The 28000-nt window shown below is 57.4% G+C and overlaps 3 protein-coding genes and 2 long non-coding RNA genes across 5 annotated transcripts; 3 read left to right on the top strand and 2 right to left on the bottom strand.

Moving 5' to 3' along the window:
* The first annotated feature begins 3 nt into the window (after window positions 1–3).
* LOC138847112 (uncharacterized) lies at window positions 4–2210 on the top strand. Its single transcript, XR_011384719.2, has 2 exons — window positions 4–206; window positions 317–2210. It is a non-coding gene; the product is annotated as an uncharacterized LOC138847112 (long non-coding RNA).
* Window positions 1097–14423, bottom strand: LOC149120502 (uncharacterized). The gene is made up of 4 exons (XR_016225856.1): window positions 14381–14423; window positions 2292–2371; window positions 1567–1885; window positions 1097–1277 (listed from the first exon to the last, which is right to left on the bottom strand). It is a non-coding gene; the product is annotated as an uncharacterized LOC149120502 (long non-coding RNA).
* Window positions 7642–11610, top strand: BCKDK (branched chain keto acid dehydrogenase kinase). Its single transcript, XM_002721731.5, has 12 exons — window positions 7642–7723; window positions 8271–8606; window positions 8726–8794; window positions 8925–9035; window positions 9216–9263; window positions 9343–9462; window positions 9540–9638; window positions 9847–9920; window positions 10220–10348; window positions 10429–10518; window positions 10918–11076; window positions 11176–11610. The coding sequence occupies exons 2-12, from the start codon at window positions 8409–8411 to the stop codon at window positions 11318–11320; spliced, it is 1242 nt and encodes a 413-aa protein (XP_002721777.1). The 5' UTR covers window positions 7642–7723; window positions 8271–8408; the 3' UTR covers window positions 11321–11610.
* Window positions 14140–23841, top strand: KAT8 (lysine acetyltransferase 8). The gene is made up of 11 exons (XM_002721730.5): window positions 14140–14408; window positions 15531–15605; window positions 15696–15871; window positions 19596–19649; window positions 19760–19924; window positions 20587–20676; window positions 22446–22586; window positions 22693–22786; window positions 22872–23022; window positions 23201–23355; window positions 23695–23841. Exons 1-11 carry the CDS (start codon window positions 14198–14200, stop codon window positions 23757–23759), a joined length of 1377 nt encoding a protein of 458 aa, XP_002721776.1. The 5' UTR covers window positions 14140–14197; the 3' UTR covers window positions 23760–23841.
* PRSS8 (serine protease 8) lies at window positions 23820–27970 on the bottom strand. The gene is made up of 6 exons (XM_070064845.2): window positions 27750–27970; window positions 27466–27483; window positions 26004–26166; window positions 25171–25442; window positions 24915–25081; window positions 23820–24826 (listed from the first exon to the last, which is right to left on the bottom strand). The coding sequence occupies exons 1-6, from the start codon at window positions 27832–27834 to the stop codon at window positions 24503–24505; spliced, it is 1029 nt and encodes a 342-aa protein (XP_069920946.2). The 5' UTR covers window positions 27835–27970; the 3' UTR covers window positions 23820–24502.
* Between the last annotated feature and the right edge of the window lie 30 nt (window positions 27971–28000).

Raw genomic sequence — 28000 nt, 5'->3', positions numbered from 1 at the left:
AGAGGGTTTAACGCTTAACTGCAAACCCTGTTCTAAGCACGGGAACTTCCAGAAGACTAGCTGGAGAGACCAGCAGACCAGGGGATCAGCGAACCCTACGATCTTATTGGGGAACCAAGCTGAAATCATTTCAGACCGTTCAGGCTGAGTCCTGTCCGCGCAGGCTGTTCGGCTGCTCCCTCCTGCCTCACCAGCGCTCTCTGCCGGTCGGTCTCTCTCCCGCCCCTTAAATTCCCAGAGCCACACTCCTCAACCTTTAACAGTATCCTAACGTGAGCCTGGATCAACCTAACGGCCCCTACTCTCTTCTTCCCAGACGCCCTGTCTCTGCTGTACCGTCAAGCCTGCCACCCTTCGACTTCCCATCTGCGTGGAAACTCCTTTCTCGTCCCCATCACCACACCAGCTCCCTCATTCTCCCCATCACAGTCACGTTTCGGGGAAGAATTTCCACACCTGCTCTCTACTTCCTTGTTGCGCACACCACAAACTAGCTCCCGCCCCCAGTACTCCTCTGATAACTAGTGGCTGGTGTCCCTGGGCCACTAAATTCAGTGGTTATTTTTCAGGTCTTATCTTGCTTGGCCTCTGACAGTATTTGTCACTGTCGAGCACCCCGTCCTGGGAACTCTGTGCCTTTTTTTCCCCAGAGCACGTGAAAGGCAGAGGAATGGTCTCCAAACATGCCCGTGTCCTAATGCCTGGACCATGGGGATGTTAGGTTATACGGCAAAAGGGAATTAAGGTTGCAGGTGAAATTAAGGTTGCTAATGTGATGTTAAAATAGGGAGTCTGGGGCAGGTGCTGTGGTGCAGCTGTTTAAGCCGCTGGTTTGGGAGGCTTCTCATACCCAAGTTCTTGGGATTGAGTCCTGTTCCAGTTTCCTGAGCACTGGGAGGCAGCAAATGATGGCTTAAGTACTGGGTCCCCACCACCCATATGGGAGACCTGGGTGGGGTTCCTGGCTCCTAGCTCTGGCTCTGCCCAGCCCTGGTTATCACGGGCATTTGGGAAGTAAGCCAGCAGGTAGAAGATACTTCTGTCTTTCTTATTGTTCTGCCTTTCAAATAAATCAACACAAATGATAGGGAATGGCTTCCAACAACAAATAGCAATCCTTTTATTTTCTCACACAGTTTTATGGGTTAGGAATTTGGGAAGGGGGCCTGGCACGGTGGTGCAGTGGGTTAAGTCACAGCCTGTAATGCCAGCATCCCATATGGGTGCCGGTTTGTGCCTCGGCAGCTTCTCTCTGATCCAGCTCCCTGCAGATGTGCCTGGGAAAGCAATGGGAGATGGCCCAGGTGCTTTGGCCCACGCACCCACGTGGGACACCTCAAAGCAGCTCCTGGATCCTGGCTTCAACCTGGCCCAGCTCTGTTGTGGCCATTTAGGGAGTGAACCAGCAGATGGAAGATTCCTCTCTCTCTCTCTCTCTGTAAACTCTTACAAATAATTTAAAAATAAAAATAAAAGAGTTTGGGGAGGGGACTTGAGTTGGGCAGTTCTGGCTCAGATGGTGGCTAAAGCTAGAACCGTGAGACACTGAGGCAGTCGTGGGCTAACCTGGCATTGCCGTGTCTCATCAGGGGCTATCCATGTCTCTTCTCTGCATGGGCTAGCTTGGGGTTCCTCACAGCACAGCAGACTTGGAGCTTGGTTAACCAGCTCGCAGAACGATCCTCAGTGGCTTCCACCTCCTGGTGTCCATAGGCTTGTGCAGTCGCTTCCCATTCTGACCACTAGGGGTCTCCCGCTAAGTCAGGCATATGACACGGTCAGCTTGCAGCCTTCAGACAACCGTAGAATCGGCCAACATCCTGACTGCACATCTTGAGAGACACGGAGCGAGACTCACGGAGCCGAGGTGCTCCCAGATCCCGACCTAAGGAAACCATGAGAAAGAACACATGGGGGCCAGCGCTGTGGCTTAGCGGGGAAAGCTGCCACCGGTTCGAGTCCCGGATGCTCCATTTCTGATCCTGCTCTCTACTGTGGCCTGAGAAAGCAGAAGAGAATGGCCCAGGCCCTTGGTGCCCTGCACCCATGTAGGAGACCCGGAGGAAGCTCCTGGCTCCTGGCTTCGGATCGGCACAGCTCCGGCCGTTGCAGCCAACTGGAGAGTGAACCAGCAGATGGAAGACCTCTCTCTCTCTGTCTGTCTCTCTCTAACTCTGCCTTTAAAATAAATTAAAAAGAAAGAAAAAGAACACACGAGTCAGCTTCTTGTTACTATAATGAAATACGGGAGGCAGCTGACTCGGCAAAGAGGAAAGGTTTGCTCGGCTCACAGTGTTGTAGATGCAAGTCCAATCCTCGGTGGCCCCATCGGCTCGGCCTCTGATGAGAGCAGTGTGTGGCAACGGCGGGGCTAGGGCAGAGGAAGAACCACACGGTGAGCCAGGAAGCAGACAAAGAGGCTAATCCCTAGCTCAGGCTGTGGGGCAGCCCGCCCGTGGGAACCATCATCCAGTACACGTGCCAGGGACCTAGGCTAGGCCCTGCCTCCTGCCTGTTCCAACACCCCTAGCAGCACCAGCCCGGGGACCGTGCCTCTAACACACTGGCTGACTGGAGGGGCAGTCAGCATCGGTCTATCATCCACACCACGCGGACGATCAGTCTGTGCAGTTTTAAGATGCGCCATTCTGGGGGTAGTTTGTTGTGTCATGAAAGATAATTAGGGGCTGGCACTGTGTCACAGCAGGTAAAGCCGCTGCCTGCAGTGCCAGCATCCCATATGGGCACTGATCTGAGTCCTGGCTGCTCCACTTCCGATCCAGCTTTCTGCTGTGGCCTGGGAAAGCAGTAGAAGATGGCCCAACTCCTTGGGCCCCTGCACCTGCATGGGAGACCCAGAAGAAGCTCCCGGCTCCTGGCTTCAGATCGGCGCAGCTATGGCTGTTGCAGCCAATTGGGAGGTGAACCAGCAGGCGGAAAACTTTCTCTCTCTCTCTCTCTCTCCTTCTTCTCTCTCTGTGTAACTCTTTCAAATAAATAAATCTTTAAAAAAATAAAAAAGAAAGGTAATATAGGGCAGTCACGGATATGTGTTGTGGCACAGCGGATGAAGCCACCACTTGGGTCACCCGTATTTATCAGAGCACTGTTTTGAAGTCCCAGCTACCACATACTTCTGATCCAGCTTCCTGCTGACGTGCCTGAGAGGCAGCAGTTGATAGTCCAAGTGCTTGGGTTCCTGCCACCCATGCGGGAGACCAGGAAGGCATTCTTGGCTTTGGCCAGGTCTAGCCCTGGTTGTTGAGGGCATTTGGGAAGTAAGCCAGCAGATGGAAGATCATGGCAACCTCTCCCTCCACCCCTCACTTAGGTCCTGGATGAAACAAGTCCATCCGGGGGAAGGGAACATTTTGATTGACAAGTAAGGAGGAGGGACTGTCATACCGGGAGCTTTTGACTTCCAGCTCAGCAGACGGAAACCACCTGCCTATTTATCCCACACCACTGGGGGGCAGCAGTTGATGGTTCAAGCGCTTGGGTTCCTGCCACCCATGCGGGAGACTGGGATGGAGTTCTGGTTTCCTGGCTTTAGCCTGGCACTGCCCCAGCTACTGGGGAGTGAACCAGTGGATGGGAGATCTCTCTCTCTGCCTTTCCAGTGTTTTTTTTTTTTTTTTTTTAAGTTTCCAAAGGGAAGCCCTAAATTTCCTTCATGTATATATCAAATGTTTACTCAGTGCCTGTGATGTGATGGGGATTTGTGTTCAGGGCTTGGGATAAATCAGTAAAGCAAATATTCATGCTTTTGTCTTACATGGTAGGAAAGGAGGGGGCAAATGAGAAATTAATACAACAAATACAAGTGGCCTGTTACTGGAGTTCAATGCTATGATAAAATTAAACTACAGCAAAGGGGAATGGAAGTAATTGTAATTTGTAAAAAAATATTTATTTAGGCCGGCGCCGCAGCTCACTAGGCTAATCCTCTGCCTTGCGGCGCCGGCACACTGGGTTCTAGTCCCGGTCGGGGCGCCGGATTCTGTCCCGGTTGCCCCTCTTCCAGGCCAGCTCTCTGCTATGGCCAGGGAGTGCAGTGGAGGATGGCCCAAGTGCTTGGGCCCTGCACCCCATGGGAGACCAGGATAAGTACCTGGCTCCTGCCATAGGATCAGCATGGTGCGCCGGCTGCAGCGCGCCGGCCGCGGTGGCCATTGCAGGGTGAACCAATGGTAAAGGAAGACCTTTCTCTCTGTCTCTCTCTCACTGTCCACTCTGCCTGTCAAAAAAATTAAAAAATAAATAAGGTCAATTAAACTCAAAGTTAATTTTTAAAAAAATATTTATTTATTTGAAAGTCGGAGAGAGAGTAGAAGAAGCAGAGAGAGAGAGAGGTCTTCCATCCACTGGTTCACTCACACAATGGCTGGAGCTTCACCAATCCAAAGCCAGGAGCCAGAAGCTTCTTCCGGGCCATCTTCCACTGCTTTCCCAGGCCATAGCAGAGAGCTGGATTGGAAGTGGAACAGCTGGGTCTCGAACCGGTGCCCATATGAGATGCTGGCACTGCAGGCGGTGGCTTTACCAGCTACGGCAGAACGCCGGCCCCTACAGAGTGCTCTTACCTACTGATTTGAGTCCCCAGATGCCAGCAAGAACAGAGGTGGAACTCAATTCTCCCAGTGGGTGGTAGAAGCCCAATAACCTGAGCCACCCCGGTTGCCTCCCAGGGTCTGCATGAGCAGGAGACCTGACTCCAGGCAGTGGGGCATTTTTTTTTTTTTTAAGAATCTGTATACATTTTTCCTAGGCATTATATTTCTTTTTTTGAAAGATTTATTTGGAAGTCAGAGTTACACACAGAGAAAAGGAGAGGCAGAGAGAGAGAGAGAGAGAGAGAGAGAGAGATGTCTTCCATCCGCTGGTTCACTCCCCAATTGGCTGCAATGGGTGAAGCTGCGCCTATCCGAAGCCAGGAACCAGGAGCTTCTCCCGGGTCTCCTATGCAGGTGCAGGGCACCAACGGCCTGGGCCATTCTCTTCTGCTTTCCTAGGCCACAGCAGAGAGCTGGATTGGAAGTTGAGCAGCCGGGACTTGAACTGGCGCCCGCTAAGTTAAACGCCCACTCCCCAGGATTTTATGTAAGATGGACAGGGTGGGCTTCATCCAGCCGGCATTTGAACAAAGGCGGAGGGAAGTGGGAGCAAGCCGTAGGGGAAGGGTACTGCAGGTGGAGGTCCAGCCAGAGAGAGACCTGGAGGAGTAAGCCTAATAATGCTCAGGGAAGACAGCTGTGGCTGGGGCAGTGAGCCTGCAGGGTGCAGACGGACAGATAAGCCTTTCTATTTTCTGGGGCCTCGGCTCTTGCAGTTGTAAAATGCGAATAACAGTTGCGCCTCTTTCACTGGGTTATTACAAAGATTCAATTCACACCAATAAAGCCCTGGATCAAAGCGTCCGACCGCCCATCAATCTCCGCGTTCCGCCACGGGATGCACGTCCCGCCTCCGCCGCCGGGGGGCAGCAGCGAGCTCCACCGGATCCCGGCCAGGTCACGGCCACGCGAGCTCCCTGCAAGCTGTGTGGCCTTCGGGCATTCCTCGTTTTGCCGGAAGAGGGGTGGACATATACCGGTGGAGAGGGCGGCGGCAGCCCGGACCCCTCCGCCGGCCGCTTTCCCAGGGTCTGCGCAGACCCCTCCTCCCCCGGTTCTGAAGGAGTCTGCCCCTGGGGAGGGGTCCTGCCTCCAGGTTGAAAGGTAGCTTTCCAGAGAGTGTCGCTGTCTTCACGTAGCTCGCTCTCTCTCGCTCTCTCTCTCTCTCTCTCTTTCTTTCTCTCTTTCTTTCTCTTTCTTTCTTCCTTCCTTCCTTTCTTTCTCTTCCTTCCTTTCTTTCTTTCTTTCTCTCTCTTTCTTTTTTGACAGGCAGAGTTAGACTGTGAGACAAGATTATTACTTTTTCAATACTTAGAAATTATATAAAATTTAAAACATTTAGAAAGTTGAGGGCAGTGCTGTAGCGCAGCAGGTTAAAACTGCTGCCTGCATCGCACGCATCCCATATGGGCACTGGTTCAAGTCCCAGCTGCTTCACTTCCCATCCAACTTCCTGCTAATGCGCCTGGGAAAATAGCAGAAGATGGCCCAAGTGTTTGGACCTGGGCACGCACGTGTGAGACCAGGATGCAGCTCCTGGCTCCTGGCTTCAACCTGGCCCAGCTCTGTCATTGTGACCATATGGGGGAACCAGCAGATGGAAGATCTCTCTCTCTCTTCTTCTTCTTCTCTAACTCTGCCTGTCAAATAAATAAATAAATTTTAAAAAATTTTTAGAAAGTGTATCAGCACAGTAACAACAACAACAACAATAATCTAACCAGTACAAATACATACACCCATACACCCTCACATCCCACCTGGATGAAGAAACTATGTTCTCACTGCTTCTGGTCCTCACCCAGCGTTCCAAACACTACAGCTGGACGGTTCTATCAGTGGGGGCTGGCGTTTGTGGTGCCCTGTGGGTTAAGCCACAGACTGAGATGTCCCACGTTAAGTAGCAGTCCCGGCTGCTCCACTTCAGATCCAGCTCCCTTCTAATGTACCTGGGAAAGCACTGGAAGACAGCCGAAGTGCTTGGGCTCCTGTCACCCATGTGGGAGACCTGGACGGAGTTCCAGGCGCTTGATTTTGGCGTGGCCTAGCCCTGGCTGTCTGGGTCCCCATCACAGATGATTGAATCAAACCACGATCCCTTCAGGGATTATGAGGGTATTACAGAGTTCGAGGAAAACAATTACAAAATGTTTATTTGGGTTCAAAAAATTTTGAAATCCATGCACCATTATTTCACAATGTGCATTTTCCCATGAATGTTTTGAAGACCTCTTGTATGCATGGTGGGCGTGAATAGTAATAGCAACAATAATGCCTAACACTGAAAGAGTGCTAATTCCACACCTAGCACTGTTGTAGGAACTTTACATACACATAATCATGTAACCCACACAACAACCCTAAGATCGATACATCCTCATTTTACCAAAAAGAAAATTAAAGCTATGAAAAGTTAAGCCACGGGGCCGACAGCATAGTGTAGCGGGTAAAGCCAAAGCCTACAGTGCCAGCACCCCATATGGGCACCCGGTTTGAGTCCCAGCTGCTCCTCTTCCAGTCCAGCTCTCTGTTAATGGCCTGGGAGGGCAGTGGAGGATGGCCCAAGTCCTTGGGTCCTTGCACCTGCGAGGGAGACCTGGAAGAAGCTCCTGGCTCCAGATAGGTGCAGCTCCAGCCATTGTGGCCATCTGGGGCGTGAACCAGCGGATGGAAGACCTCTTTCTCTCTCTCTCTGCCTTTGCCTCTCTGTAACTCTGCCTTTCAAACAAATAAATCTTTAAAAAGTCAAGCCACTTGTCCCACATATTAAGGGACGGACCTGGGATTTGAAACAATCTGGTCCCCCCCCCCCAAAAAAAAAAGAACCAGACAGAGTTTGACCCGTGCGGTTTACATCTAGGGCTTTCTTGCCCAAGGGTCACTTTAGGTTAAGGTCGGGGCCCCTGCAGAAAGAGCATTGAGGTTTCTCCGGGTGGGCGGGGGCCGGGGCTGCGGCGTCCTCGGAGCGAAACTACAACTCCCAGGAGGCACCGCGCTCCCGCAGCCCGCGCGACGTCACGGCGACGGAGGGCGCAAGAGGCTCGGCGAGCTCAGCCGGTCGACTGTTCGGGCGGTTCCGCTCGGACCCTGGCCCTGACCCTGGCCCCGCGGTAAGTGGAGCACCCTACGCAGGTCCCGCCCGCGGAGGCTCCGCCGCGCACGTCCGCAGCCTCCACCCTTGCGCGGGAGCTCGCGCGCAGAGGGCGGGGGAGGGGTGCCTGGCATCTACCATATGGGGGTGGGATTAGGGCCGAACCAAGTGACCCCCGCGGAGGAGGAGCTCAGAAGGGAACGCTCGCCTCGATTGAGCCGACCCTTGGGTGCACGGCGCTGCGTGTCGCATGTACGCAGGCCAGGATCCCGGGGCCCGGGTCTGACGGCTCTGGGTAGGGGTCGGCCCCGCCCCCTGCAGAAGAGAGTCGGGGTCCGAGGTTTTTCTGCTTAGTGGGTATGAGACTCTCTTTCCCCGACCTCGAGACCACCAGATTAAGAGCCTCAGGTGGCAGAACAGAAGCTCCAGAAAACAAGGATGCCCAGGCCCGGCCTTTTTGGGGAGGTGGCTCAAGGGGTGGGCAGAGATGGCTCAGGTCTGAGGATACCCGTGCCCAGGCCGTGGGGATTCAGACCTTACAACTACCTCTTCCTCCACCCGGCTAGATGGGAGCTGCTCTCCGGGGCCCGTGCCCCTGAAGCCAAAGAGCCGTCTGCCCACCCACACTCCTCCTGCCCTGTTTGGGGGTCGCCATCGTCTGTCGGGTCCTGAGCCCTAGCTGGCTCCCGCCAAGGAGCAGGACGATGTTCCTGGCATCGGTGGTGCTGGGAAGCGGCCCCCGTGGAGGGTCTCCGCTCCGGCCCCTCCTGGGGCCCGCACTCTTCCTCCGGGCCCGCTCCACGTCAGCCACAGACACGCACCATGTGGAGATGGCGCGGGAACGCTCCAAGACGGTCACTTCCTTTTACAACCAGTCCGCCATCGACGTGGCAGCAGAGAAGGTGCAGTGGGGGAGGGCTGGTGGCCAGTGGGGGCAGAGCTGGGAGCTGGAGTGGGTGCCCAGGGGCAAGGGCTTGACAGGGTGCTGGAGTTCTGGGCTCACTCCCTCCTGCCTCTCCAGCCCTCAGTCCGCCTCACTCCCACCATGATGCTCTATTCCGGTCGCTCTCAGGACGGTAGCCACCTTCTGGTAAGATTCCTGCTTCTTGTTGGCTCCTGGAGCTCTTGCCCAGGCGCTCAGACCCGGGTGGGGGTGGGGGTGGGGGTGGGGGTGGGGGTGGGGGAGCCGCCTCTCCGTCTTTGGTCTTTGTTTCTTCTAGAAAAGCGGCCGGTACCTGCAGCAGGAGCTGCCGGTGAGGATCGCGCACCGCATCAAGGGTTTCCGCAGCCTGCCCTTCATCATTGGCTGCAACCCCACCATACTGCATGTGGTAAGGTAGAGAGGATCCCGGTCAGTGTGCGCCGTAGAGGCCAGGCCCTTCCGAGGTCCAGGAGGAGCGAGGGGTCACGGCGAGGGGGGGGGTTAGGCCGCGTGAACTGGGCTGGGTGGTGACCCGTGCGGTGGCTCAGTGCCCGTGACAGCCTGTGCGTCCCGACTGTCTTCCCTGCAGCACGAGCTGTACATCCGTGCCTTCCAGAAGCTGACGGACTTCCCCCCGGTAAGGGCTGGGCCAGAGCAGAGGAAGGGACCCAGAGGTCAGGGGTGAACCACCCGTGCTCACGACTCTTGACCTGCAGATCAAAGACCAGGCGGAGGACGCCCAGTACTGCCAGCTCGTGCGACAGCTCCTGGATGACCACAAGGACGTGGTGACCCTCTTGGCTGAGGGCCTGCGGGAGAGCCGGAAGCACATAGAGGTCAGGGGTCAGGAAATGGGGCTGGGGGGGTGGGGCTGGGAAGGCACACAGAGTGGCTGAGGCCCCACTCTTCACAGGATGAGAAGCTGGTCCGCTACTTCCTGGATAAGACACTGACTTCCAGGCTTGGGATCCGCATGCTGGCCACTCACCACCTGGCGCTGCACGAGGACAAGGTGGGGCTCTGGGGCAGGGATTTACCTCCCCACACAGCCCCGCCCACCCTGGGAATGTAGTTAAGTGGGCCGGAGACTGAGCCTGGGGTCTCCTGGGGCTAGGGCTGGGAGAGGCTTCGGGGTGCTTCCCCACACTGGGAGTTGCAGGCTTTTGGCTGCTGCAGTTGGGGGAGGGCATTGCTGGTCCCAACCTCCCTTCTCCTGCCAGCCCGACTTCGTTGGCATCATCTGCACTCGCCTCTCACCAAAGAAGATCATTGAAAAGTGGGTGGACTTTGCCAGGTGAGGCTCGAACGGCGAAGGGGGTGGGCCTTGTGAGGGCAGGAAGGCCCAGGGCACGGTCTAGGCAGGGTTTCTCAGCGTGGGCACTCTGCGCGTTTTGAACCAGATCATTCTTTGAATGGGTGTGGGGCCAGGGAGTGTTTGTCAAGACCTCCTGGCTTCTGCTCACTCAGTGTGAGCAGTACCCCTTAGCAAAAAATCTCCGAACACTGCCAGACGGCTCTCGGGCTACAGCATTGCCTCCCGTGAAGAGACCCTGGTCTGGGGGCACCCGACTGAAGCCTTGCTCCTACCCACAGACGCCTGTGTGAGCACAAGTACGGCAACGCCCCCCGCGTCCGCATCAATGGCCACGTGGCCGCCCGTTTCCCCTTCATCCCGATGCCGCTGGACTACATCCTGCCTGAGCTGCTCAAGAATGCCATGAGGTGGGGCGGCTGCAGGTGCTGGGCGGGGGGGCCGCCAGGAGCTGGGGTGCCACCACCTACTGGTCTCTGTCCCCGCACAGAGCCACGATGGAGAGCCACCTAGACACTCCCTACAACGTCCCCGATGTGGTCATCACCATCGCCAACAACGACGTGGACCTCGTCATCAGGTGTGTGCAGGAGCTGGGCTGGGGAGGCCGGAGTCCCAGGTCCTCTTACTGAGTTGCTGTCTGACCTCGAGCTGGTACCTGCCCTCATCCTGGGACTTGGACCCAGGTCAGGCAAGATACTCTGTCGCTCTGAGACTGCCATGTGCCGGGTATTCTTGGACGCGGGGCCGGGTGCGTGGCCCCTGGAGTCCGGAGAGCTGGGCCGAGGATAAACATGAAATCTGATGAGGCGGCAGACATAGGCAGCAGCCGGGGCTGCGGTGAGGATGCACTAGGTGGACCACATCCGCTCTGGGGTGGAAGGGACAGGAAGGCAGGCCTAGCACTGACTGCCTGGGAGGTAGTGAGCCCCTCCCCCGCCCAAGCTGAGCCAAGCACTGGTTGTGGACATCCTACCAGGATCTCAGATCGGGGCGGAGGAATCGCTCACAAAGACCTGGACCGGGTCATGGACTACCACTTCACCACGGCCGAGGCCAGCACCCAGGACCCCCGGATCAGCCCCCTCTTCGGCCACCTAGACATGCACAGTGGAGGCCAGTCAGGGCCCATGCACGGGTGAGGCCCCATCTGGCCGGGCCGAGTTGGGGGAGGGGGGACAGGCGCCAGGAGACTCCAGCCTCTGAAGCCCCGTCCTGTCCCCCTGCCTGCCCCCAGCTTTGGCTTCGGGCTGCCCACCTCGCGGGCCTACGCGGAGTACCTCGGCGGCTCCCTGCAGTTGCAGTCCCTGCAGGGCATCGGCACGGATGTCTACCTGCGGCTACGCCACATTGACGGCCGGGAGGAAAGCTTCCGGATCTGACCCCACAGGCTTGGCCTTGCTCGCCGGGGTGGGCAGGGCGGCACTCCGTTCTACACGCTGCTGCATCGTGGGTCCTAGGGCCCCAGACAGACGGACTCACACGGGGCTGGGCGGCCACTCCTCCTCCATAGGGTCCACTGCTTCCTTGCCTCCGGACCTTGGAGGGGAGGAAGTGGGGACCCCTGAGGTCTCCAGCACCAGCTCCAACATTCTCGTTCCCGGGGAACCCCCATTCTGACCTGTCGTTTGTTATTAAAGTTCACATTTTGAATGCCCTCTCGGGCAGGCGAGCCATCGGGTGTTAACTGACGCGTGCCCAGTCTCTGGCAGACAGGAGTAGAACAGGCCCAAGTCCCCTGTGTGTTTGATTTGGCAGGAGTTGGGGGGTGACCTTCCATTCACCTCATTTCACAAATACTCCTGGGTTCCAGATGATATCGAAGAACAAAGGAGATGCCTAGCCCCGACTTCCTCCCTGGCAGTCACAGGTTTTAGGGGTGAAGGGCACCAGACTGGGCGACCTGAGCCACCCGATTCCTGCGCCCAAGGAAAGTTAAAAATACCATGCCCTCCCCTCCTCCTCCAGCTGCCTCTGCAGCAGCCAAGGAAGCCAAGGCAAGGTCAGGGGTGCCCCAGAGGAAGGTGGCCTCCCACAGGGAGGGCAGGAAATGGAGCAGGCAGGCTCCGAGTCAGGCCTGAAGCGGAACTTCCTGGGAGAAGCACCAGGCTGACATCTCGGGTGGGAAAACCTCACTCTCCCTGCCAGAGCCAAAGACAGACCTGAGGACCGCCTGCCTGGTGGGACCCCCGCGCCCCTCGGAGCTCTGCCAGCCAACTTCCTGAGCCTATCTCCAGGCCGCACAACATCACCCACCCTTTGGGGTGATGGAGGGTAGGGCTTGCAGGGAGACAGGAAAAGAAAGGCCTGGATGTCAAATGGCAGGTGATGGAGTCGCCCCTGACCTGTGAGGTTGAAAATCCGGCTGGCTGGCCACTGTGCAGAAACTGGGGCTGGGGCGCTGTGCAGCGGTCAGGGGGCGCGGGGCCTTGGAGCAAAAAGTCCAGAGCCAGGAAAGAATGCCTCAGAGTCGGAGGCAAGAGACCTAAACTCCAGGAACGTTCATTCATTCATTCCTCCACTTCACAGGCGTTTGTGAAAGTGTGGGGAGTGGGAGCGTGTGTGTAGGGGGGGAGAGATGCGCACTCAAACTCCCGGGTTCAAAACTTCCCAAACAGCCCTATTAGCCTAGGGGCAGCTCCTCCAAGAAGAGCCTGCGGTGCTGGCCAGTGCACCCCACCAAGGTGACCTAGGGACAGAAAATAACCAAGAGCCGCGGGGGTGTCTGAGTGTAGCACCTGCAGCTCTGGGCCCAGCGATCAGATCTGCACGTTGGAAGAATCATGGGTTGCCAGACGACTGGAGGGAGAACGGTGGAGGCCGAAGCAGTGACCCTGATCAGGGATTAATAAAGTTCTGGCTAACCCTTCGCTGGAAGGGACAGCCTGGGTAACTGAAGCTGTCAGTCCCCTGGGTAGGTGGAGTAAGAATCTTCAAGGCAGGGAGTCTGGAGAGGGTGCAGGGAGTAGAATTTTCATCTTTTCTCTGTGATGTTTATCATGTCAGATACACAGCAATCACTAGCCCCCTAAATTTCTTCATTTCCCAAGAGCCAAGTTACCAGTGCCTCCCCACTGCCATCGGCCCGGGATCCCTCTAGCAGGTATTTCTTGAGCTCCACTCTCCTGGGCATTCCACGCCTCTCAGAATTGCTTCCAGGGGCTGGCGCTGTGGTGATAAGGGGTAAAGCCGCCACCTGCAGTGCCAGTATCTCATATGGGCGCCAGTTGGCGTCCTGGCTGCTCCACTTCCGACCCAGCTCTCTGCTATGGGCTGGGAAAGCAGTAGATGACCCAAGTCCTTGAACCCCTGCACCTGCATGGGAGACCCGGAAGAAGTCCCTGGCTGCTGGCTTCAGATGGGCGCAGCTTCAGCCGTTGCAGCCAACTGGGGAGGGAACCAGCAGACAGAAGACCCCCCCCCCGCCTCTCCTTCTCTCTATATATGACTCTTTCAAGTAAATGAACAAATATTTTTAAAAAATTGATTCTAAATCCAATAACTAAATCAAAGAATATTCAGAAAATGGGCAAAGGGGATATTTATTGGATGCCTACTCTGCCGGCTCTGAGATAGCATACACGCGTAACCGTCAGTTTTAGTGCTAAAAGTCTTACCACCCGTATGGACCTGTATTAACTTGTGCCGGCTCTCAGGTCATCTGCACGCGTGTGCACCTTATCCAGGGCAGGGTTAGACCTCACTCTGCCCCCGGGCGAGTTTCTGCTCCGGTGGTTTCGGCACCAGCTCCTTTCTTTAATAGACTGTTCTGGGAGGGCATCCCTGGACACACCTGTCCGGCTGTCGCGACCTCAGCGGTTACTTTTTCCCAACCTGAACAAAGGAAGCAGTGTCCTCAACCTTAGAAACTACAGGTGGCCGATACCAGGCTGGCCCAGGTGGGCGGCTCACGGGCGGGCTGCTAAGCCCGGGCTCACAATCCCGGCGTCCGGGAGCTAAGGAGGCCATGCTGGCTCCGCTCCGCTAAAGTAGGGGCAGCGACCCCTTGAAAATCGGCACATCTTGGCCATCAGAAAGACCGACCTCAGTACATCAGGAAAGTCTATCTCCCAACCCCGACAACGCAAAGCGCAGTGCGCACGCCCAGCGCGCAGAGGACGGCCGCACGAGCCAATAATCTCCCGCCACATCACAGACCCCGCCCCACCCGGCCTGACGCTCCGCCCCCGCGCACTGTTGACCCGGAGCGAAAACAGCCGCGCGCGGCGCCTGACTCTGGCGTCACTTCCTCTACCGCGATGGCGGCCCAGGGAGCAGCTGCGGCGGTTGCGGCGGCGACTTCGGGGGTCGCAGGGGAGAGCGAGCCCGGGCCAGGGGAGAATGCGGCGGTCGAGGGGACCGCCCCATCCCCGGGCCGCGTCTCCCCGCCCACGCCGGCGCGCGGCGAGCCAGAAGTCACGGTGGAGATCGGAGAGACCTACCTGTGCCGGCGGCCGGATAGCACCTGGCGTGAGGGCGGGGTCCGGGGCCAGGGGGCGGGGACTGCGGCGGGGCAGGGCCGGAGGACGGGTCCTCGCAGGGGCCGAGAGCTGGGCGCTGGGAGTCGAGGGGAGGTGGGGCTTGAGGAAGTAGGCGTTGTAGCCGGCGCTGCGGAAGCCGCAGCGTAGAGGCAGGCTGTTACCCTTCGAGGTGTGCTGGGCGCCGCCCAGATCCCACCAGCCAGGCGATCTTCAAATTCTGATTGTCTACAGAGCTCCCCTTCCACTTCCTTTCCGGGTTTTAGGCTTCATTCCCTTTTCTTTCTTTACTAACTCTCCTTCCTTATCGATCTCTGCTTTTTCCATCTGTCCCCCACGGCCGCCAACAGAGAACCACCCCCTCCCCAAACAAGCTTCCTCTTCGCTTTACATTCCTTTGCCTTCCGTCATCTTCCAAACAAACCCCAAGTTCCTTAGAATGGCATCCATTTTTGTGACCTCTGGGGCTCCCAGTCTTGGCCGGACAAGAACGCGCTTTGCCCTCTGAATACCCTAGGATGCCTTATACCACGTGTGCCTTCTGCTTGGAATACCTTGTCTTCCTTGCCTCCCTGCGCCGCCTGACTCGCTCCTCCTTATCCTTTTAACTCATCTTCTCTGATGCAACGCTTGATTCCCCCTGCAGGCAGAGTGAGCTGTTCCCTGTGCACAGGCCTGCAACATTGTTTGCATACCTCAGCCGCTGCGGTGCTCGTAACATTTACTGTTGTCATTTTCCGGGCTGTGTCTTCTCCCCTATCAGACTGGGAACTTCTGGAGGGCAGGAGCTCTTGTGAGTCATTGCCCTGCCCTCTGTACCCGGGTGTAGGGCCAGACGCGCAGTGGTTGCCTTACTCACTTACTAAGTGAGCTGTGAGTGGTCAGGCACCGGCTGAAAGATTTCAGAGGCATGAGCTCACTCTCTGAGGTGGGCGCTGTTGGTCTTATTTTTCATATGGAGAAACGAAAGCTCAGAAAGTTGAAATAGCTTGGCAGATGTGTTTGGGTGGGGTTAGCTTACCTGCGGCCCCACAGACCTGGAGGCTGCTCCTCCGTGTCCAGGGTCTCTCGTCCTGGTCCTTGCGTCCTGGTGATCCTGCCCTTTGTCCTTCAGATTCGGCCGAGGTGATCCAGTCTCGAGTGAATGACCAGGAGGGCCGAGAGGAGTTCTATGTGCACTATGTGGGCTGTGAGTGACCTGGGGCAGTCTGGCCTGGGTGGGTGGGAGAAGGGCCAGCCGGGCAGCAGCCCTCACAGCCCATCCGCACCATCCTCACAGTCAACCGGCGATTGGACGAATGGGTGGACAAGAACCGGCTGGCGCTGACCAAGACAGTGAAGGACGCCGTGCAGAAGAACTCGGAGAAGTACCTGAGTGAGCTGGCCGAGCAGCCTGAGCGCAAGATCACGCGCAACCAAAAGCGGAAGCACGATGAGATCAACCACGTGCAGAAGGTCCGGGGCCCCCCTTCCCCAGGGCCCGGGAGGCCCCGCTGCCTCTACCAGCTCCCCCGGGCTTCACAGGCCCTGGTGCCAACACATCTCCCGTTTCTTTTTTGGTCTAAATTTTCATTTTATTTTATTTATTTGAGAGTTACATAGAGAGAGAGAGATTGTCCCATTTCTGATGCTTCCTATAGTGTGCCAGAGACTTCCCTGACCTTTTGTGTACTCTTCTTCATAGGGAGGAAAATTCAGGCTTGAGAGGGCAAGGGTTTGGCTGCAGTTGCCCAGCGAGCAAATACCTAGCTGGGATGGGAACCCTGCCTCCCAGCGCTTCTTTCTCTGTCTTCTGTTGGCTCCTAGACATTAGACAAAAATGCTTGAAGTACAAAGGAAAGGAAATGAATGAATGACGTTGGGCACCATCCTGAGTCCTATACGTGTGTGAGCTCATCCCGTCCTCCCTAACAGTTCAGTGCCATAAGGATAGTTATTTCTATGGTAGAAGAGGAAGCAGGCTCAGAGAGATCCAGTAACATGCCCAAGGTCACACAGCTAGCAGAAGGCGGGCTGAAGCGAGAATCATAATGCCAGACAGTGGTCTGTGAGCCCAAGTGTTAGGCCCAGTGTTTACTGCAGGGAATTGTGAGGTGAGCAGCCTTGTCATCCCCTACAGGAGAGGCCCACGACGGCTTGAAGAACCCGGTTAGGGGCTGGCTCTGCCAGCTTCAGTGCCGGTAACTGTGAAAAGTCAGAAACCATTTGGTGACAAAGTGTGGGTTCTTTTTTATTTTTTTTTTAAAGATTTATTTATTTGAAAGTCAGTTACACAGAGAGGAAGAAAGGCACAGAGAGAAAGGGGAGGAGGTCTATCTGCTGGTTCACTCTCTAATTGGCCGCAACGGCCAGAGCTACACTGATCAGGAGCCAGGACTTCTTCCGGGTCTCCCACATGGGTGCAGGGGCCCAAGCACTTGGGCCATCTTCTACTGCTTTCCCAGGCCACAGCAGAGAGCTGGATCTGAAGTGGAGCAGCTGGGACTTGAACAGGTACCCATATGAGATCCTGGCACTGCAGGCAGTGGTTTTACCCCCTATACCACAGTGCCGGCCCCTGCAGTGCTGTTTTTTAAGCTGTGGGATGGGGCCTTCTAGTAGATGGCAAAATTGATTCAGTGGGTGGGGGCAGCATTTAAATTTTGAAAATGGAAGAAAGAAATAGGAAAAGAGAAAATCCCAGAGCGCATAGCACTTATTGGAGGTAAGTACTGCTTGGAGAAGCTTTTACTTCACCTAGAAGCACAACGTTTGCAGGAACGCGAGCGTGGCACCAGTCCTTACTGTGGATGGGACCGGAAGGGCCTCCCAGGGTCTAAGGCAGCAGTGTCCCACTGAACTTCCTGTCAGGAAAAAAACGTTCCGTGGCCATTCTGTCTCCTGGGCAGTGACCGCTGGCCACTGGCCACGTGTGGCTCTTGAACACTATTGAGAGTGGGAGTGAACTTTTTACACTGTAACGAATTTAAACAGCCGCAGGCGCTGGTGGCTCCTGGGTTGGACAGAGCTAATCAGGTGGAAGACGGTGAGTCCCTCACTAGCTGGCACTGAACACACACTGGACACCAAGCCAGATGAGAATGGGCCACTAGTGATAAAACCCCAGAATGGGTCGTAATGGGCAAGTTAACGATCAGCCAGGTTCTTCGGAGCCTAATTAATGTTTGACTCTTAAATAAATTACGGCATTTAAGAGGAGTGTTTCTGTAGTTCTTTATTGCCTTGGCCAAAGCCGCGTGTTTGCTGGCATCCGGGAAGTGTGTCTTAACGAGGGGTAAGGAGGAGGACTTTGTGTCGTGTTGGCAGTGGTCAGGCTGTGAATCGGACAGACCAGGGACGTGTGCCCACCTGTGCTGTGTACCAGGTCTGTGACCTTGGGCAAGTGCCCTGTCACGCTGTGCCACCGTTTCCTCTCCTGTACGGGGGGAGAGCCAACGGCGCTATCTCCAGGCTCATTGTGAAGACTCCAGCAGGATCTGTGGAGTGAAATAAATGGCAACTGGCTGGTGGCCAAGGGCGGGTGACCACACTGCTCCCTGTGTGTTCACCACTCTGTAAAATCAAAATAAGAATGCTTTAGCTCAGATCGCTGAGGGGATTAGCTGAGGGGCCCGTGTTGTGGTCTAACAGGTTAAGCTACTGCCTGTAATACCAGCATCCCATATGGGCACTGGCTTGAGTCCTGGCTGCTCCACTTCGCATCCAGCTCCCTGCTAACATGCCTGGGAAAGCAGTGGCGGATGCCTCAAGTCCTTGGGCCCCTGCACACATGTGGGCTCCTGGCTTGGGCCTGGTCCAGCTCTTGCTGTTGCAGCCATTTGGGGAGTGAACCAGCAGATGAAGATCTCTCTCTCTGTCTCTGTAGCTCTATCTTTCAAATAAATAAAATAAATCTTTTATTTAAAAAATGTTTTTTTAAAGGGTTAGTTGGGCCTGTTTAGGCAGAGCGCCTTGTGAAGGGGACTTCTGGGTCAACAGTGGTCCTTTCTCAACTAAATAGGCCCCAAGCCCCTCTGGTGCAGGTTGTGGGCCTTCAAGGGTGCCCCCCCCCATTGTCCAGCTGTCGGCGGCACCTTCTTCAAATTCTGGCCCAAGAACACCATGTGCTGTGTGACTGGACGTTTACTCCCCCGCACACTCAAGACTCGGACAATAAGGGAAGCAAGCTGCTGACCACCTTGCCCCTGGCTTGGGAAGGCCGCTGTTCTCCAGAGCGGGAGACGCCGGCCAGGCTTCCTGGAGCGGGTGGGGACGACGCTGGGCCTTGGAGGCCTGGAGCCAGCACAGTGGAAACAATTACAGCCTCCAGCTCACAAAGTCCAGCTCCGTCCTGGGACCCGCCTGCCTCGTGCTGTGTGCCAGTTGGAGGAAGCGTTGTCTGCTGGCCTAAGGAAAGGGCATTCGCAAGGGGAAGGCCCTGCACGTGCAGAAGCACAAAGGCCAGAGAGTGGGTGTTAATCACTGCGGGGCTTTGCGGGGCCTGAGCCTGGGGGTTGGGGCGCTAAGGAGGCCTGGTCAGTTGTCCAGACCGGACATGGTAGGAAAGACTAGAGGATTCCAGAGCGTGACTTCAGAGATGTCAGGGAGGTGAGTTGCCGTCCGCTGGTTGAGATCTTGGCCATGCTAATGGAATGCCAGGCTGAGAGGGAGGAGTCGAGAGCAGGCTCAGTGGCTGGACTCGGGCAGCTGGGCCCAGGGCGAATGCCCAGGAGGAAGGTTTGCAGAGAGCAAAGGGGCTTTCTGCGCATCTTGAGTTATGACGCTGCTGTGGAAGGGGCCTCTGGGGATAGGCCCACCGGCAGGCAGCGGCAGGTGCCCAGCAGAGGTGCCCAGGCCCACGGGGCAGTCAGCCGTGGTCGCCCTTGCCTTGGGAGACGAGATCCATCCTATCATGTGGCAGTTTGGGCAGAGCTGGGTTGCCTCACTGTGCAGCGGAAGCTCTTAGCTCCCGATCCGCGCCTTGGTCAGCTGGCAGGATGTCCCAGCACGGGCATCAGGGGTGTCTGGGCAGACAGGCGAGGCGCTCAGACCAGCCAGCCACAGACCCAGGTCAGACGACTTCGCTCCGGGTCTGGTGTATGGATGTTCTGGAAGCCAGGAGGGAGGCACCGTGGACCCTGAGATTAAGGGGCAGCCTGACCACCTTCTGTTCAGCCCTGCGCACTTCTCTTCCCTGCAGACTTACGCAGAGATGGACCCCACAACGGCAGCCTTGGAGAAGGAGCATGAGGCGGTACGCAGGGTCAGGGGCCTGCCTGGGCATTCCCTCACCACTTCCTCCCTCACCCGTGCTAAGCCTTGTGCTGTCCTTCCCCACTCCCCACCGTCCCCCTCTGCCTGCAGATCACCAAGGTGAAGTATGTGGACAAGATCCACATCGGCAACTACGAAATTGACGCCTGGTACTTCTCACCGTTCCCGGAGGACTATGGGAAACAGCCCAAGCTCTGGCTCTGCGAGTACTGCCTCAAGTACATGAAGTATGAGAAGAGCTACCGCTTCCATCTGGTGAGCTGGGCCAGGCCGGGCCCTGGGGCTGGGGGCGGCTGGGAGCAGAGAGGGGTCTGCAGGAGTCAGGCGCCAGGAGCAGCTGAATTCCAGGCCTGGCTTTGCCTTTCTGTGGGGCTGACCTTGGCCAACTTACTGCCTCCCTCCGGACCTCAGTTCCCACGTCTGTAGAGGGGTGCAGTTAACTCTTGGGCCCTCGGCCCTTTGGCCCTTGACCGCTGTGTTTAGCAGCGCCAGGCTCCTGGGTGTGAAAGAGGAAGTGAACGTCCACCCCTAGCAGTGGGACGAAAGATGTGGACGGGGATCAGAAGGTGTGGAGGGCGGTGCATGGGAACTGCACTCTCACCACCAGCATGGTGAGGGGGGAGGGGAGGGTTGCCCAGAGCAGTGAATTTCCCTGGTTCAGGAAAGCCAGGGTCATGGATAAGTGCCCTCTGGAGACCCCTAGCCCGAGTATGCGCTCTGTGCGCCCAGGAGGTTCCGTCCTCTGCAGCTGTTAGGGAGGACTCCTCAGGCTGGGTGAAACACTGACCCTGGGGGCTATGGATGAGAAAAGGGGGAGACTTGCTCGGGGCCGCACGGTGGGGTGGTGAGGGTCGTCAGGCAGGGAGCCTCTGAGTCTCAAGCCTGTGTCCCCCACCCCACCCACCTCTCACTGCCAGGGCCAGTGTCAGTGGCGGCAGCCCCCAGGGAAGGAGATCTATCGCAAGAGCAACATCTCTGTGTACGAAGTGGACGGCAAAGACCACAAGGTGAGCTGGCGGCCAGGGGGCTGGGGCGACGGGGCACGCCTGGGGCACCTCCTGGATGATCCTCACGTCTCTACAGGAGAGCCAGCCCTTGGGCAAGCCTGGGTAGGGAGAAGGCCTGCGAGGTCTCACGAAGCCTAGCTGTTGGCCAGTGGTTGGTACACAGTAAACACAGGGCCCTTCCTCCCCCTCCCTGCCAGCCTCGGGCTAGGGTTCCCTCTGGCCCCAGGGACTTGTCCAGGCCTGGGTAGCTGTGGGCTAGGAGTGGAGAGCTTCTTGCCTGAGGCTGCTCCTGGAAGAGCTTTCTCTTTTCAGAGTGCAAGAGAGAGGTTGTTTGCTTTTGCCTGGGAGGGAACTGCTTTGTGTGAGACTTCCTGCCTGACAGTTCTGTGATGAGGATGGCTGAGCTCCTGGTTCCTGGCAGAAGGACTCCCCTGGGCCACGGAGGGAGGGGGGTGCCCTGGGGCCTGCCTTGCCGTTGAGAACTTGGCCTTTGCACTGGTCAGTCCGACAGGGTCTCAGCCAAGTGGCCCAGTTCCCTTGGAAAGGCAATATATGGGTAAGAGGAAGAGAGGGCAAGGCCGTGTTGTGGCGTAGTGTGTAAAGCCACCACTTGCAACACTGGCATCCCACATGGGGCGCCAGTTCATGTTCTGGCTGCGCCACTTGCGAGCCAGCTCCCTGCTGATGCGCCTGGGAAAGGCAGTGGAAGATGGCCCAAAGTGCTTGGGTACTGCCACCCAAGAGACTGAGATGAAACCCCCGGCCTCTTGGCTTCAGCCTGGCTCAGTCCTGGCCATTGCAGCCACTTGGGGAGTGAGCTGGTGGATGGAAGATCTTTCTCTGTATCTCTGCCTCTGTCTGCAAGTCTGACTTTCAAATAAATAAATCTTTAAAGAAAAAAAAAAAAAAAGGAGGAGGAGGAGGAGAAGGGGGACAGGCTTGGGAGTGACACCTGACTTCAGATTGCTCTGTTACTTCCTCCCTGACCCTGGAGGAGTTTCTTACCCTTGTTTGTTCCTGTTTCCTCATGCGTGAAATAGGAGTCACAATGTTTACTGATCAAGTTGTTAGTGCAATAAATGAGACAGCAAATGTCAGATGCCTAATGCTGTGCGAGGCATCCAGTAGGCGCTGCAAACACGTGGCCTTTGCTGCTACTGGCGCCCTTTGGCACTGAAGGGGAACACCCACTGTGAGCCTGGTGCCCTGGTACCAGAATTGCTGGGCTCACAGAGTGGATGTGGAAGGTGTCAAACCAGAGAGCCGTGTAACCTGGGCTGTGAGCCAGTCTCGAGGTCCTGTTATCCCTCCCGGTGCTGGCCTGGGCGGGTCTCTTGAGTCTGCGGCAAGGAGTGGGCGGGGCCAAGGGGGCACCCCAGGCTTTGAGGCCCAGCCTCGTGCTTAGCTCTGTAGTAAGTGCCGGGGAAACAGCAGTGAACAGGACAGGTGGCAGAGTTGAATCAGCCACGGGACATTGGGCACGCCACTTGCCTCTTTCTTCTGGGCCTCAGTTTCCTGATCTGAAACAGGAGCCGATGTCCACGGAGATTTGACCAGATTTAGGCCTGCACAGCCCTCCGTCCGAGCCCCGCCCGGCCAGCTCCGCTCCGCTCACTGATTGTGTTTCTCTGCCCATCTGAGACTCCTTCCAGTTCTCAACACTGCTGTTCTGGGGAGGGCCCCTCTGCCGCCGGCCTGGCACTCACAGAGGCTGGGCAGGGGAGCTGTTCTCGCCCCCTGAGCCCGTGGCTATCTCCCGCACCCCTCAGATTTACTGTCAGAACCTGTGTCTGCTGGCCAAGCTGTTCCTGGACCATAAGACGTTGTACTTCGACGTGGAGCCCTTCGTCTTCTACATCTTGACCGAGGTGGACAGGCAAGGGGCCCACATCGTCGGCTACTTCTCTAAGGTGCTGGCTTGGGAGGCTCAGACTTGGGGAGGCGGGGGCGGGTACCGCCTGGAGGAGGGGCTGAGCCCTCCCGTGCCAAGGCCCTGAGCACCCCAGCCCCCCGCAGGAGAAGGAGTCTCCAGATGGCAACAATGTGGCCTGCATCCTGACCCTGCCGCCCTACCAGCGCCGCGGCTACGGGAAGTTCCTCATCGCTTTCAGTGAGTGGCTCCCGGGGGCTGTCCGGGAAGGGGCGGCCATGCCAGGGCGGGCCGGATCCTCACATGCTCTCTCCACCCCTGCCAGGCTACGAGCTCTCCAAGCTGGAAAGCACGGTAGGCTCCCCGGAGAAGCCTCTGTCTGACCTGGGCAAACTCAGCTACCGCAGCTACTGGTCATGGGTCCTGCTGGAGATCCTGCGCGACTTCCGGGGCACGCTGTCCATCAAGGACCTCAGGTGGGGCTCTGACCTCAGCCACAGCCTCGGCCTCCGGAGTCCTCAAGGGAAGAGCTGTCTATCGGCTGTGACCCTGTCTCTCTGGCCCCTTAGCAGCTGGCCCAGCCGGACCCTCCCTTCCCTCCCCTCCCTGTCCCGGAGACCTGTCTCCAACGTCCGCTCTTATCCCTTTCTGTAGCCAGATGACCAGCATCACCCAGACTGACATCATCAGCACCCTGCAGTCCCTCAACATGGTCAAGTACTGGAAGGGTCAGCACGTGATCTGTGTCACGCCCAAGCTTGTGGAGGAGCACCTCAAAAGTGCCCAGTATAAGAAACCTCCCATCACAGGTGGGTGGGGGCTGCTCTGTGTGTGTGTGTGTGCTTGCACGCGTGTGGGTGTATCCACACACTCACTGTGGGGGTGTAGGTGTAAGGACTGCTTTGTGCTTTGTCACATGATCCCAAACCAGTCAGACTAGCTCTAGCTCCCAGGACACAGCCTGGGGCAGGCGACTCCATTCCTGGGCTTCCCTGCCCCCTTCCGTAGTCCGCCCTTGCCCTTTTGTTCTGGCCTGGAGGAGGTGAAACCTGGCCTGGGCCCAGAGTGTGTGTGGGGGGAGCAGGCAGGTGTGCACAGGCCTGGCCCAGAGGCCCAGCCCACCTCTCACAGCCCCCTTCTCCCCACAGTGGACTCGGTCTGCCTCAAGTGGGCCCCTCCCAAGCACAAGCAAGTCAAACTCTCCAAGAAGTGAGCTGCCGGACCCGCACCCCAGGCCCTGTAAATATGTACAGACCCTTCCCATCACTTTTTCAATAAAGCAAATTCTGTTGGTGCCTCTGGACGTTGAGGGGAGGGGCAGGGAGAGGAAGGGCCTCCATTCTCCGTCCCACGTCACACCCAGCCAGCCGTGTTCCACGCAGTTTTTTTAATTCTTCTCGTCCCCACCCTGACCCAAGCCCCGGCCCAGTTCCGGTGGGGGCTCAGTCCTCCGGAGTCCAGGAGTCAGGGTTAAGGGGGCCTGGTGGTCAATAGGGCAAGATTGGGGCCTTTGCCATCCTGAAGGCAGCCGAGCCCAGGAGACAGGGAAAGGCGAGTGAGGGGCCCGGGGCGGGGCCGGCGGGGCCCTGGGGCTGGCCTTTTAGCAGCAGGCGGTGGGGCAGCTGCCCAGTCTTGGAGAAATGGGTAGGAGCCCGGGCTCTTTTCGTAACTGAGTGTTCTTGGGGGCGGCTCCACAGAAGCCAAGCCTGTGGACTTGAAGACAGCAGGTGGAGGTGGCCAGGCTGTTCTAACCAGGACCCCAGGCACTAAAGCTTGCTTGTGGGTTCCCGGCCCAAACAGCAAAGCCAGAGCATGGGCTCAAAGATCAGATGGCGCCTGCCCTCACACCGCACGATCCTAAAGGCCAACCGGGAGTGGCCAGGTTCCTTCCTGGGAACGGGCGTCTGTCCTTGGGTATGACGTGTCAAAGCAGGAGCAGCTTCCAGGGTGAGTAGCTCAGGGCTTGTGCCACAGGCAGAAGAGGCCCAGGGTGAGGCCCAGTGGCAGCAGGAGGCTGAGCCCCAGTCCCCCTTGTCCTGGGGCAGAGCCGAAGGCCAGGTTGTGGTTACAGAGCTCACTGTCAGGCTGGGACTCCTGGGTTTCGGGCACCACGCGAGGCTGGAGTTCTGCCACATGGTAGTGGATCCAGGAGGCATAGCTGGAGGTCAGAGTGTACACCCCAGGCCTGTTGGGGGCCCCGCAGGCATCGCCCCAGCTCACGATGCCCGCCAGGTACCAGAGGCCCTCCACAGGGCAGGAGAGCGGGCCCCCAGAGTCACCCTGAGGAGAAGAATTGGAGGATGTGTCAGGACCAGCCCCTTCCAGCCCTTGTCTTCCCCGGGGGCGCCCCCAGGCCCCTGGCACTTACCTGACAGGCATCCTTGCCCCCCGTCACGTAGCCCGCACACAGCATGTCCTCTTCGATGAAGTGGGGCTCCTCGGGCTTGGCGTCGATGTTGTACAGGCAGTTGCACGTCTCGCGGCTGATCAGTGGCACCTCCAGCTGCTGCAGTGGCCTGGGGCTCTGGAGGCTCACTGCGGACACAGCAGGTGCTCACCCAGCGCCTCCAGCCCGAGTTGGCCCCTCCCCCTCGTGCCTGTGGGCATCCAGCGCCCCGCCTCACCTGAGGGGGCCACGTGGCCCCAGCCAGTGACGGTGCAGTGGAGGCCATTGGGGAAGGAGGCGTTGGCTGCCGGGAGGCAGACGGGCTGGATGTTGCGGGAGTAGTTGACGGGTATGCTGAGGCGGACCAGCGCGATGTCACCCTGGGAGCCCTCCTCGCGGTAGCTGGGGTGGGAGATGACCTTTTCCACAGCACGGACCTCGGTGGCGGCGCTGTAGGAGTCCAGCTGGTAGACCCCTAGCTTGACCTCGTAGTCTTGCGCAAGGTGCTCGCTGCAGGCAGAACACAGAGTGAACCTGCTGCCGGGGGCCTCCAACCCCGGATGCTGATCCCAGATAACTGGGACCCTAGTTTTATTCTGTGACCTCTGACCCCTTCACTCCCTTGGCTGATACCATCCTTGGGTCAAACCCAAGAACTTCAGTCTCTGACCTGGACTGACCCATAAATGTTGACCTCCAGCCCACTTTTTATAAGGTGTCATTTATTTGAACAGCAGAGACAAAGAGATCTCTCGGGCACTGGTTCACTCCCCAATAGCCAGGGGTAGGCCAGGCCAAAGCCAGAAGCCAGGAACTCCATCTGGGTCTCCAGCGTGGGTAGCAGCAACCCAAGTACCTGGGCCATCATGACCTGCCCTCCGGAGGGCTGCATTAGAAAGGAGCCGGGATAGGGAGCAAAGCCAGGACTTGAACCCAGGATATCTATGGGATGTGGGCAACCCAGCTGTCATGGCTAATGCCCTATTTTTCATTTTTTTTTAAAAATGTATTTACCTATGAAAGTTTAGCCCTCTTTTGACTCCCACTCCCTTCCCATCACCCTGTTGGTACCTGGGGAAGCAGTGAGCAGCTGACAGCACCCACTGCTCAGACACGAGAGAACCGCCGCACACATGGACGCCACTGTAGATGATGCTGACCTGCCAGGGCCACTGGCCAGAGTTGGCGTTGCTCCCGCCTGTGATGCGTGCTTGGAAGGCCAAACCGCAGGGGGCTGCGAGGGCGAGGAGAAGGGGGGGAGAGGTCCATGCTGATCCATCCCGTGAGATCTGGGCTGGAGCTTGGAGGCAGCTTCCCAGCCACCGCTGTGTCCCCAGCCCAGCCCACACCAAGTGTGCATTCTGCCCCTTGCTGGGTATACCTGCTGAGCCCAACACCCCCACCCCCAGGGCTCCACACTGACCTGACGCTGCATTCCAGAGCTTCCATGGCACTGCCCACTACCCCAGCCTCCCTCCAGACACTGCCTGCCCTCAGGAGGGATTTCCAAAAACAAACAAACACCCTTGTGGGAGATATGCATTATGAAACAAGGATGCATAGATCTCAGTATTCCACCAAAATAGATTCCTCTTTCAGTGCCATTTTCCACGAACTTTCTGAAGTCACGTGCCACATTGGGCTACCTCTAGACCTTCGCTTGTCCAGGTCACTCTGCCTCTGGTCCCTTTGCCCGTGCTTACTCTACTTGGCATGCATCTCTGCCTGTGAGGACAGCCTGCCTGGACCCTGCTGGCTGGGCGTGGCCCCTGAGCATCCAGGACCCCTCTCTTCTGACGCCGCCCAATCCCACAGCTGCTCTGGGGCCGACCCCCACTATCCCCCATCCCCTACTCCTCCACCGTGTTTCAACACATCAACCCGGGCATCCCTGGAGGGCAGCTTCCCACGTCCCTAGCGCCTGCCCGACTCACGGATGTGTAAACAAAAGAACCGAACTGGGTTCCCACGATGGGCATGGCTGGCTTCAGGGACAGCCCCAGCCCTGCCCTCCCCGAGGCCACAGTTTGGAGCGGAGCCCAGCTGCCCATCACAGCGTCACCTCCTTAGGAGCAGAGGGACCTGCTGGCCACACTCCTGGGCTCCCTCATCATCATGACAATAGCCTCTATTTAGTGCCAGGCCCCGAAGGGGCTTTCACTTCCTTTATCTCCTTGCTATAGCCCCAGGAGAGTCACCATCCACTGCTTTGTGGGGACTCACAAGGTGACACACAGCCCATCGGTGGTGAAGCCAGGATTGAAAATGTCTGACTCAGAGTCACTCCTAAGAAGAGACCTTTGGTTTATTTCCTTCCAAATGCCCTTGAGTGCCCCACCTGGGGAGTCCAGGGTGCATTGAAATCAGCCATTCCGCTTCCTGGCTGTGTACTTTGCCGCAAAACAAGGCAATAATCCCCACTCACAGAGCTCATAGAAGAATGGCTTGGCCACCTTGGGGTCGGGCACTTGGTTAAACCCATTGGAAAAATCTGAGACCCCCTCCCTTCCCCCAATTACCCTGCAAGCCTCACCTTCAGCCCCAGCAGCTCCTAGGGAGGAAAGAGAAAGAGGCACGGTTAAGCAGGGGAGACCCCATGTCCCCGGATGCCAGAGCACCTGCCACTTCTCTGGAGGCCTGGCCCCTTCCTTTCCTAGGGGGGTCAAGTTCAAAGAAAGTGGGGGCACTGAGAAGCAAGGAGGCTGGGGGATTCGAGAGGCCAGGATTTGCAAGGTGCCCCCAGAAAAGCATTGCGCCCGCTCCCCCTTGGGCCATCTGACCCCTCCCGAAACCCCTCGCCTTGCAAAATGCACTCACGCATTCCAGACTGGAATAATCCAAGAAAGAGCAGAATGACCAGGGCTTCCAGCTTCCCAGGCCCAGGGCCCGCCCTCCGGGCCATGGCCCAGGACAAGGGCCCCTGGTCGGGGTGGGGGTCGAGGGACACCAGGCACACAAGGGAAGGAACCCGGGGCTGGTTTCGAAAGCAGGATCCAGATGTTGGCTTCAGAGGGAAGAGGTTCCAGAATCCGAGCTGAGAAGGAGGAGCAGGTGTCCAAGGCTGGCTT

The sequence above is a fragment of the Oryctolagus cuniculus genome, chromosome 19 (genome assembly GCF_051225735.1).
Source record: "Oryctolagus cuniculus isolate XC-2025 breed Fujian yellow rabbit chromosome 19, ASM5122573v1, whole genome shotgun sequence".
NCBI lineage: Eukaryota > Metazoa > Chordata > Mammalia > Lagomorpha > Leporidae > Oryctolagus > Oryctolagus cuniculus.
Note: the sequence above shows the minus strand (reverse complement) of the source record. Positions and strands in the feature narration are given on the sequence as shown.

What these genes read in the sequence shown, in the direction of transcription:
- BCKDK (XM_002721731.5), top strand. Translation starts at nt 8,409, where the DNA reads ATGTTCCTGGCATCGGTGGTGCTGGGAAGCGGCCCCCGTGGAGGGTCT. An exon ending in TCGACGTGGCAGCAGAGAAG is followed by an intron (nt 8,607 to 8,725) that starts GTGCAGTGGGGG and finishes CTGCCTCTCCAG; the next exon opens with CCCTCAGTCCGCCTCACTCC. An exon ending in AAGTGGGTGGACTTTGCCAG is followed by an intron (nt 9,921 to 10,219) that starts GTGAGGCTCGAA and finishes TCCTACCCACAG; the next exon opens with ACGCCTGTGTGAGCACAAGT.
- KAT8 (XM_002721730.5), top strand. Translation starts at nt 14,198, where the DNA reads ATGGCGGCCCAGGGAGCAGCTGCGGCGGTTGCGGCGGCGACTTCGGGG. An exon ending in TGGACGGCAAAGACCACAAG is followed by an intron (nt 20,677 to 22,445) that starts GTGAGCTGGCGG and finishes CGCACCCCTCAG; the next exon opens with ATTTACTGTCAGAACCTGTG. An exon ending in TAAGAAACCTCCCATCACAG is followed by an intron (nt 23,356 to 23,694) that starts GTGGGTGGGGGC and finishes TTCTCCCCACAG; the next exon opens with TGGACTCGGTCTGCCTCAAG.
- PRSS8 (XM_070064845.2), bottom strand. Translation starts at nt 27,834, where the DNA reads ATGGCCCGGAGGGCGGGCCCTGGGCCTGGGAAGCTGGAAGCCCTGGTC. An exon ending in GCTGCTCACTGCTTCCCCAG is followed by an intron (nt 25,443 to 26,003) that starts GTACCAACAGGG and finishes TTCTGCCTGCAG; the next exon opens with CGAGCACCTTGCGCAAGACT. An exon ending in GGGCCACGTGGCCCCCTCAG is followed by an intron (nt 25,082 to 25,170) that starts GTGAGGCGGGGC and finishes CTGTGTCCGCAG; the next exon opens with TGAGCCTCCAGAGCCCCAGG.